The following is a 10889-nucleotide window of genomic DNA, read 5'->3' on the forward strand; positions in this document are numbered from 1 at the left end:
AAGATCCGCATGCCTGACAACCACAAAGTGGTTTACATGATGTTCAACGTAGTCATTGGACGCCAGCTGGAGTATACTCTCTTGGGTCTCTGATCCATGGATTCCCATCGTTTCTCCTGACAACAGAGCATCCAACCCCATGATTAGGATCTTCTTGGTATAGGCTAGGATCAATAGACAGCATTCCTGAGATCCGGAAAGTCTAAATCATGTCTGTGGTATTCTGAGTAGGATCTGGGAAGAGATGACTGTGAGAAGCTTCAAACTCGCGAATGTTGGGCGCAGTGACAGTGTGCAAAAGGATCAATGGATCTTATTCTAACACAAGTGAGAACCCACAGATGATTAGCCCTGCGGTAGCTGTGCCTAGTATTTTTCATCCGAGACGAGAAATCCGACAGTTGATTAGTCGTACAGAGACCGTAGCCAGACCATTTTCACTGAGAGGATCATACAACTTGCCATGGAAGGGAGCATGCATGATTGGATGAAGACAATAGGAAAGCAGAGGTTCAGAAGCAACAAAGCATCTCCAAACGCTTATCTGAAATTCCCACCATTGAATTACATAAGTATCTCTATGTTATTTCCATCTTATCTATCTTTTAGTTATCAATACCTCATAACCATTTGAATCCACCTGACTGAGATTTACAAGATGACCATAGCTTGCTTCAATCCGTCAATCTCCGTGGGATCAACCCTTACTCACGTGGTTAGTTGTGCGGAGTTGTGAAAAGTGTGATCACAATTTCGTGCACCACCATTCCTACCTATTACACCTGAAATTACTCATCAAACATATCAAGGCATCGAATGGAATGAAAGTAGAATAAAATTGATTAAATTAAGCACAAAATAGCATGTTTTTACAATTAGGCACAATTTAGAGAGAAAGCACAAAAGCATGCTATTTAGGTGAATAAATGTGGGTTTATATGATGAAATCTACTCAAATTAAACAAAAATATATCGTCAAATATGGATTCATCAATATATTAAGAAGTTATTGTACCATAGTGTAAGTTATTTAATTTTGACATTAGGAAAAACAGAGACGTTGAAACTACAATGCATTTACTAGAGTAACATGATCTAAGACTTAATAGACTTATGAAACACTATTTCACTAATGATGTTAGGGCATTAGGACATTCTTGCCTGGTATGACCTTCTTGACGACAAAGACCGCATTTTTTCTCGATACTGGTCTTCTAGTCGCCTTCTTGTGCATAGATGGGTTCGGCTTAAGTTTTGCACCATAACATGGGTTTCACATCCACTCATCTGGTATTGGCGGAAACTCCATCTCATAAACCTTGAAAACTGAGGCCATGCAGTACACGGGATCAATGAAGGTTCCCCACTCAATGCTCGCAGCAGCACATGCAGCTAACGCATGACGACATGAATAGTGTAGAGATTGGAAAACCCCACAGTCACACGTCCATTGGTTGAGCCTAAATACCGATGCCCGACGATTGCAATGGGTGACTTTCATCTTGTTCAGTGACTCTCTACTCATCTTTATGGCTGCAAGTAGCCGCTGTGAGCATACCTGCCTAGAATGTAACTGAGCATGCGCCTCCTTACACTTGCGACAAATAGTTGTTGCAAGCGCTCATAAGTTTCCCTCGCAATTGCTGCAACCGAAAGGTTTGTTGTTCCCTTTAACACATAGTTGATACACTCTGATAGATTTGTGGTCATGTGGTCATAGCGACGACCCTCGTCACAATGCTGAAGCCACATTGCCTTCCTAAATCAGAGTACCCACTACAGCATATCCCTTGATATACCACCCAAGGTGTCTAAGTACCAATGACAACCTTCTTTGCTTGGACTATATGCTGCATTTATAAGATATCTCTTGCTCTCTGTAGATTTAAATCGAGTATCAAAATTGGAAGCCATATACCATATATAGTATGCATGGTGGGTTGTGGGCTCATGCCATCCACTATTGGTCGAATTAAGGACGACTTTAATGGCTTGTGATCTATCTGATATGAGAAGTATACCATGTTGCGAAGTGACTTGCTACCTCAAATTCGTTAGGAAGAATGACCATAACTCGGCAGACTCCAACTCCACAATCACAAATCCTATAGGCAGGATATTGTTGTTTCCACCTTGAGTAACAGCAATTAATAGCACATTCCCGTACTTGCCATACAAGTGTGTCCCATCAACTAACACAAACAACTTGCAGTGCTTAAAAGCTTTGACACACGGGGAAATGGTCTAGAACACCTTATTAAGCTGGCTATACTCTCTGTCAATGAGATTCCCATTGTAATATAGAACAGCAACACAATCATGTACGGTGCCAAGGAGGCAGTCAGACAAAGCTTGTAAGAGTATAGGAAACTTATTGTACGACTCTTCCCAATCACCTCTTACTTTGCCTTCCACATCTTTCGATATAATGGCTTGAAATGATAGCTTTGTTGCGCTGCACTTTGTAGCACTGGTATGGATACACTCAGATCAGCATGTATAATTGGTAGGATAACAGTGCAAATCAAAGTGCTATCCAACTGAGCATGATCTTGAGACATCGTTAGCACCAAACAACTATGTGGCCCTCCAAACCTCTGCACCTCCGCACCTCCCTACAAGAGAACTCTCAATTTTCATCATGTAACACAAACTTTAATCAACATTACTTTAATTCAAAATATAGTAAGAAACAATATTTACCAATAGTTTAGATTTTGCCGTAGTGATACCGGAAGGCTTCATGGATACCCAGAAGAAAATTGCTTGCATCGACAATGGTATTTCAGTCTATCGAACTCCAAAACCTTGTTTCAGCGTTTCTTTGAATGCAGTATCACTGCAATCAACACAGCATATCTACTCCTAAATATGTGGCCCAATCAAAATTCCACCCTTGCCATCCATGTTGTTATCTTATTGTCGCTAAGATTGAAAGGGTAATCTAGTTGCATTGCATCTAGATTAAGAGTGTGATAATAGATTGGAACTTCTGATAACCGTAGAATAACCAATAGGGAGAAGAAGAAACTGAGCACCCCTACAAGTTGAACTCTCCAGCACATACTCCTCAGATGAATCAGTCTTGTTGGATGACCAGCTTTCAGCCACATAATCTGAATCAGACTCACTCAAATCTACATCAACATTATCTCAAGGATCAACAAAGTGAATTGGTGGAAGAAATTGTGATCATCAACAATGGCTCCAAAGACTTGGTGCTCTTAGACATGAATCACACTATGTCACAACTCCGCACAACTAACCAGCAAGTGTACTGGGTCTTCCAAGTAATAAACCTTACGTGAGTAAGGGTCGATCCCACAGAGATTGTTGGTATGAAGCAAGCTATGGTCATCTTGTAAATCTCAGTCAGGCGGATTTAACTAATTTAAGATATTATTGGATTCTTGAATAATAATAAAATAAACATAAAGTAAAGATAGAGATACTCATGTAAATCATTGGTGGAAATTTCAGATAAGCGTATGGAGGGGCTATGTTCCTTTTGAATCTCTGCTTTCCTACTTCTTCCTTCCAGTTTTTTATCACTCCTTTCTATGGCAAGCTGTATGTAGGGCATCACCGTTGTCAATGGCTACATCCCATTCTCTCAGTGAAAAAGGTCCAAATGCTCTGTCACAGCACGGCTAATCATCTGTCGGTTCTCGATCATGTTGGAATAGAATCCCTTGATTCTTTTGCGTTTGTCATCACGCCCAGTAATAGCGAGTTTGAAACTCGTCACGGTCATTCAATCCCGGAATCCTACTCGGAATACCACAGACAAGGTTAGACTTTCCGGATTCCCATGAATGCCGCCATCAATTCTAGCTTATACCACGAAGATTCTGATTAAGGAATCCAAGAGATATGCGCCCGGTCTAAGGTAGAACGGAAGTGGTTGTCAGTCACGCGCGTTCATAGGTGAGAATGATGATGAGTGTACCGGATTATCACATTCATCAAGTTGAAGTGCAACGAATATCTTAGAACAGGAATAAATCGAATTTAATAGAAAATAGTAGTAATTGCATTAAAACTTGAGGTACAGCAGAGCTCCACACCCTTAATCTATGGTGTGTAGAAACTCCACCGTTGAAAATACATAAGTGATGAAGATCCAGGCATGACCGAATGGCCAGCCCCCAAAATGTGATCATAGGATCCCCCCCAAAATACAATTCAGGATCCTGGATGTCTAATATGATAGTAAAAAGTCCTATTTATACTAGATTAGCTACTAGGGTTTACAGAAGTAAGTAATTGATGCATAAATCCACTTCCGGGGCCCACTTGGTGTATGTTTGGGCTGAGCTTGATCTATCCACGAGCTGAGACTTCTCTTGGAGTTGAACGCCAAGTTGTAACGTGTTTTGGGCGTTCAACTCTGGTTCGTGACGTGTTTCTGGCGTTTGACTCCAGAATGCAGCATGGAACTGGTGTTGAGCGCCAGTTTACGTCGTCAAATCTCAAATAAAGTATGAACTATTATATATTGATGGAAAGCTATGAATGTCTACTTTCCAACGCCATTGAGAGCGCGCCATTTGATGTTCTGTAGCTCCAGAAAATTCATTTCGAGTGCAGGGAGGTCAGATTCCAATAGCATCAGCAGTCCTTTGTCAGCCTCCTATCAGAGTTTTGCTCGGGTCCCTCAATTTCAGCCAGAAAATACCTGAAATCACAGAAAAACACACAAACTCATAGTAAAACCCAGAAATGTGAATTTAGCATAAAAACTAATAAAAACATCCCTAAAAGTAACTAGATCATACTAAAAACTACCTAAAAACAATGCCAAAAAGCGTATAAATTATCCGCTCATCATGAATCAGCGTCGCCAATATTGGGACTGCTTTGGGTATTGAAGAAGATGACCTAGAATCACCTCCTACATCATGAACCGCAACATACCACTCCATAATATGTTGCGGTATTAGCCTAGTATGTACATCAAATCTTATACTGATGTGCTTATCGGCTTTAACCCAAAACGTCCTGTTAATGAAACCTCCACCAGGCAGTACTGATACGAATCTATATGCGACTTTGCCAACTTCCTTTGAACCAATTGCCCTCGTGTTGCTCAATACGACAATTTTAAGCGCATCTAAAGAATCAACACGACAAGTGTGCAGCTCACAGATGAATTACACAAATCACTCCCTTTTCACCGTTTCTAATATTCCCATTAGGATAAACTACCACATAAAAAAACTTATTACTAACAATTTTTTGGAGAAATAACAAGAGGAAGAGTTGATGGAATTGACATGGATTTAGTGTGGTAAATAATTGAACTAATATGCTACTTATATAAACCTTTTTTTAAATGTACTTATCTAGGGTACAGAGAATCTTATACACTTATACACGTATTTCGAATACAGTATTTTAAATTTGGCCCTGTCTATATTCTGGGTACAATGCATTCAGTTTATGCATAACTATGTCATTGTGTCATATTTAAAGTAGAGAATGATCCTCTCAATTTTTTTTTCATAATTGAGGGAGTAAAGTGTGATTTCTCACTATTAATTTTATAAGCAGGACAAAAATAAATATGAAAGAGAGAATAATAAAAGATTAAAAATCACATTTTACACTTTTAAATTTTTTTAACAATTGAAAGGATCCATTTTCATTTAAAGAATGAATCCTCTCGAATACTCGAATTTTGTTTTTGTTATTTTTTTTAGTATAATGTCCCAATTTGTGGGTTTAACGCATTTTCTCGTTCTGTACCCGAAATATAAGTCCTCCTGTATTTTTGTAAGTTTATTGATTAAATATATTTTCGTAATTATTATAATTATTGAATTTAAATAAAAAAAATTCGAGAAACACTAGGTGGGTCACAAAATGTTATATTAAAAAATCTGAGAAAGCATTAACATATAATGGCTAAAAAATTTTAATATGGAAGTAAGATGAGTAATATATTTTAACATGGTAATTTTTTATTTTTTTAAAATTGTGGGAGTACACAAATTGGACCCTCCGATTTGTGTTTAGAAAGTGGAAAAAAATACAAAATACACAAATCGGAGGATCCGATTTGTGTTAAAAAATTGAAAAAAACTTAGAGTACATAAATAGGACCATGCGAGTTGTTTGATTTTAAAATTTTACTTAAGAAATTGTATGGTCCGACTTATGGTTGGGCAAATATAAATTTCAGAAGCTAAAAAACGGACTCTCCGAGTTGTTTGTTGTTGTCAATTTTTTTCATGAAATGGAATATCCAATACAATTCGGACCCTTCGAATTCTTCCATTGACACCACATGACCGTAAAGCACCTGTATCCCCTATATCTGAATTCAACACCACCGTTACTTCCATATTCAAATTAAAAAGTGACATATAATCTCAAGTAACAACTATAACATTTTGGATCTCTCCATGGATACAGGAACTCCATTTATAGTAGATTAAGGAAAAACAAAAAGAAAAAGAAATGAAAAACAAAGAGGAGCACCAGCCGGAGCAATTGAAGGATGACCTCGGCATCTGAACCCCACTTCCAAAGTACTCTATTGGCCTACAATGATCCCATTGTTCAAGGCATAGCTCAACCTCTGCTGAAGATTTTAAGGCTACATAAAAAAAGTAAATATTTATATCGGTTAATCAGATTAGTTCTTAAAAAATAATTTATTTTTTAAATTTTTTTAAAAAATTTTGTTAATTAAATTAATTTTTTTAAAATNNNNAATATATTAAATTAATATATTATTATAAATATATTTGTTCAACATCCAATTAAATATGTTAGACGTTATATATATTGTCAGTTAATATTTTATATCATCAATAGTTGATAGAAATTATTAACTGGTAGAAAAAAAAATAATAAATTTGTAATTTTGGATAGACTAATTTAATTCATAAAATTATTCAAAGACAAATTTAAAAAATAACTGATTTTTTAAAAATTAATTTAACCATTAACCTATATTTATAATTTTAAAAAGATAATACCATTTTAATTTGATAAACTTTCGCTATAAATATATTTTTTATTAAAAGTGATGTTATCATTTGGAAAAAATAAAATAAAGATTTAGGTATATTTGTATTCATATAAAGTTGATAAATAACGGATAATTTAGTCAGATTTATTAAATTATTTCACAAATTTTCAACTATTACTGAAAACTAACCAAATGAACCGTTTACATAGAAGATAACAAGGAAGGAACAAGAAATCAAAGAAAAATAAAAGAACAATGACAGAGAGTATAACTGACATGATGAAAGGGTTGAATAATCAGCAGTGAGGTGGGTTCTTGAACTGAAGGACGGGAAAGTCATGAAAAGATGTTGATGGAATGGAAATTGATAATTTGGTTGTGGAAGAACATTTGTCATCGGAATCAAATCCTCTGCCTTTGTGGGGCCATTCATCAAAGAAGCTATGAACAGTAGTCTTCTGATCTTGTTCTTGATTTTTTGAGCGCTCATTGAGGCTCTCAATATTGTTGGATAAACTTGTGCATCTCCTCTGTTTTGTGGAGGAAGAAGAAGATGAGGTGCTTATGGTCAATGGTGTGAGTTGCCATGAATCGTCAATGGAGGATCCAGAGAAGCTTTTCAATGTGCTAGAAGGTTCTTTGAAGAAAGCACGTTCATCCGCATCCTCTTTCACTCCATAGACATACCTACTGTTACATTTTTACAAGAGAAATTAACAAAGACGATTTTATTCATCATTCACCAGCACATCAATTAAGCATCTTTTAGGATAAATTACAATTATCACCTTCAAGTTTGGTAAAATTCAACTCCAACTTTCTGTATTTTTCAAAACATTCAATGTTTCTACTTATATTTAAGTAATAGTATACTCTGTAACTTTCTGTTTCTGTAAAAGTTAAAACTAAATTTGTCTACAAATTTAAGACAATTTCAACTATTAGAAGGTTAATGTCATTTAGACGACTAGAAAAAAGAAAAATAATATGTGCATATCGGTCATCAAATTAATTATTTTGTACTATGTATAAATATATGAATTATTTAATTTATTTTAATATATATTTTATATTTTAATATGTATTTTACATGCATAACTAATTAGGTTTTTGTACGTAACAAAGTTGAAAAAGAAATTGCTATCAATTTTACTGAACTTTAGAAAGACCAGCGTAATTTGCCCCTTTTCCCTTATCAATATGGCCAAAACATGATTTAGAAAAAAAAAACAATAATACTATATATAGTGTCAAAGTACAGACACTAATATCTTACCCAACCGTCTGTCTTATATTATGGGACCTATAAAGGATAACTTCAAACCCCACATATAGAAGAAAGGCGATTAATTAAGATCCTAATATCTATATTTGGAACAAAAAATACGGGTTTTAGAATAATAATTATATTATTGAAAGAGAAACCTGGAGGGAGCAGTGTTGTCTTGAAATGAAAAAGCAACAGCAGATGTTGATGACCTTGATGGAGTGTGGGAATTGAAGACAAAGGAATGCTGATGAAGAAGATTGGAACCATTATTATAGCAAGAACGTTGTTGAGGGTGCTGATTAGTTTTAGTGATTGATGATGGTGATGAGATGATGGTGTGGGTTGTTGCTGAAGAAGCACTATTGCATGCGTTTGTTGTTGTTTTCAAAAGTTCCACAGGCTTTCTTGAACGGTTTTTCCCTCGGTGCATGTGCCTCTCACAGTACTTTGAATCTGGGTATGCCTCTTTTGAGCACCTCCATTTTTTTCCATCTGTTCTTCTGCACCTTCCTGGTTCCGGGTCTATTTTTCTTCCCAAACCCATTTCAAGATAGTTCCATCCAACTGCACAAACTCACACCCAAAACCCCTTCCTTTTTTTGTCAAATAATGCATACACATATTCTATTTTTTTAAAAATGTAATTTTAATACATTAATAATATAAAAAAATTTACACATATATTTAATTTTATATTACCACATTAAATAATTATTTTTAACAATCTAATTTATGAATGATCATATAAACAAACACAAGAATGACTTGTGTAAATTTAGACAGTCATTATATCAAAATTAATTTATTAAACCGAAAATTAATATATAGTACTATGGAAAATGAATATATATTAATAAGAAAAAGAAACTCACAGTGTTGTTGTTGAGCTGCTGGTTGGTGATGAGGCAAATTGAAATGGCTTCTTTTGAGAGTGAAGAGAAGATCAGGAGGGACAGTGGTACCTGAAGCCATGTATTTATATATTAGAGCTTGGTGTTCAAGTTCTTGCCATTGTGATGGGGTGAAAGGAAACCTACTGTTTCTACTACTACTGCTGCTGCTGCTGCTACTGTTCATCATCAAATTAAAGCAATAAGGAAACAATGACAAGTAATAGGATCAAATTGAAGGAGATATGCTTATTTATTTCTGATGTGTATGCAAGTAAAAAAGGAAACAGAAATTAAAGTTGATTTCAGAGCAAAGAGTGGAGTGAAAGAAAGAGAAGACAGATTCAGTGTGAAAACCATTATAGCAAAGTGTGTGAGTGAGCATGTGTGTGTTGCTTTTGTTGGGGGAAAAATGTTTCTTTGGACACAAAATTGTCATATTTTTGTGTTCACACTGATTCCATTATCATTATTAGATTTTGGTTTCGTACTTATTTCAACATTTAACAAAAACTCCCAATAGGAGGATATTAACAAATTCTTTTTGGTATTAAATTTTTTTTTATGATATTCTCTTTTTATTCATAAACTTGTCTAGTGTTTTGTTGATATGAACTTTTAGATATTTAAATAATGATATTCTTTTATACTTTTTCAGTTTTGATATGAACTTTTCTATTTTTAAAAATTTTATTTGTTTACAAATAGTTATTTAATTTATTTAAAAACTTTGAGTAATATTAATTTGTTTCATTTATATCCTTATTTAAGACACAAATAAAAATTAAAAAATAAAATTAAAAAGAATTATGTGAACTTTTATAAAACAGAGTGTTATTTTAGTATAAAATTTATGAGAAAGTTTAGGGGTCAATAATTTTTATGTTTTGTGAATAATATTTAATCATTAAAAAAAAGTGAGTAATTTTTTACCATTAAATATAATCTCATATTATTAAAAATATTATTAATGATTAATTAATAATTACAAAATACAAAAGTTGTTGCCCCTCCTCAAAATTTACTTATTAGTTATTAATAAGTGTAGGGGCTTGGAGAATAGAGTAGGTATATTTCTATTTATTTGCAGGGACCATATGGCTACAGAATCTTCTGTACGTGTAATGTAAAACAGATGGTTCTGATTAGAGTGATGCATGGTGATGCTGATGATGCAGTTTCAACACTCTTTTTTCTCTCTCTCTCTCTCTCTTTCTGTGCTTCTGCTGCCAACCTGTCTCTCTGCCACCTTGTGTCTCTGACACACTCCGGAAACTCAGAAACCATGAAACCGTTTTGTTTTTAATATTTACAACAAATTTTATAGGAAGACTTTCACATATGCCATTGTACTTTACTGGCATACTAGTATTCTTTAATTTTTTACCGTGGATATAATGAATAAAATAAGTTGGTGGTGAAGATTATAAAGATATTTTTTGATGTGTATATGCGTAGATGTTGAACACCGTGAGATAAGTACCAGCCATTTCGTTAACCGAAGAGTGGATTTTTTTAAAATGTGGCTTGATGCCCTTGTTGTACATTCAAAGCAGCTCATATTGTGGTGTTGTGGAAAGCTTAGTGTTGAACTTGGACCGGCTAAATATAGTATTAGAAGCAGATATCAATTGGGCTTGAGTTATTGGTTAATGAATTTTTTTATTTAAATAAAATAAAATAAAAATAAAAATAAATATATAATTATACAATTTTTATAAATTAAATTTAATACATCTGTGTCTAATTT

General features: G+C 34.5%; 1 protein-coding gene across 3 annotated transcripts; it reads right to left on the reverse strand.

Moving 5' to 3' along the window:
* Positions 1–6318: 6318 nt before the first annotated feature.
* LOC107479133 (growth-regulating factor 6) lies at positions 6319–9741 on the reverse strand. Of its 3 annotated transcripts, XM_016099283.3 has the most exons (5): positions 9287–9741; positions 9122–9211; positions 8405–8813; positions 7256–7669; positions 6319–6601 (listed from the first exon to the last, which is right to left on the reverse strand). In XM_016099283.3, exons 1-4 carry the CDS (start codon positions 9327–9329, stop codon positions 7276–7278), a joined length of 936 nt encoding a protein of 311 aa, XP_015954769.1. In that variant the 5' UTR covers positions 9330–9741; the 3' UTR covers positions 6319–6601; positions 7256–7275. The 3 variants fall into 3 exon arrangements, with proteins under 3 accessions (XP_015954769.1, XP_020994024.1, XP_015954766.1); XM_021138365.2 differs by having other exon boundaries at positions 7256–7666; positions 9122–9741; XM_016099280.3 differs by having other exon boundaries at positions 9122–9741.
* Positions 9742–10889: the final 1148 nt, after the last annotated feature.

Source organism: Arachis duranensis, chromosome 3 (genome assembly GCF_000817695.3).
Source record: "Arachis duranensis cultivar V14167 chromosome 3, aradu.V14167.gnm2.J7QH, whole genome shotgun sequence".
Taxonomy (NCBI): domain Eukaryota; kingdom Viridiplantae; phylum Streptophyta; class Magnoliopsida; order Fabales; family Fabaceae; genus Arachis; species Arachis duranensis.

Excerpts from the sequence above, each read along its gene's own strand:
- LOC107479133 (XM_016099280.3), bottom strand. The coding sequence starts at position 9,329 with ATGATGAACAGTAGCAGCAGCAGCAGCAGTAGTAGTAGAAACAGTAGG. Across the intron at positions 8,814-9,121 it reads AGCAGCTCAACAACAACACT|TTGGATGGAACTATCTTGAA; the intron begins GTGAGTTTCTTT and ends GAGTTTGTGCAG. Across the intron at positions 7,670-8,404 it reads GACAACACTGCTCCCTCCAG|TAGGTATGTCTATGGAGTGA; the intron begins GTTTCTCTTTCA and ends AAAATGTAACAG.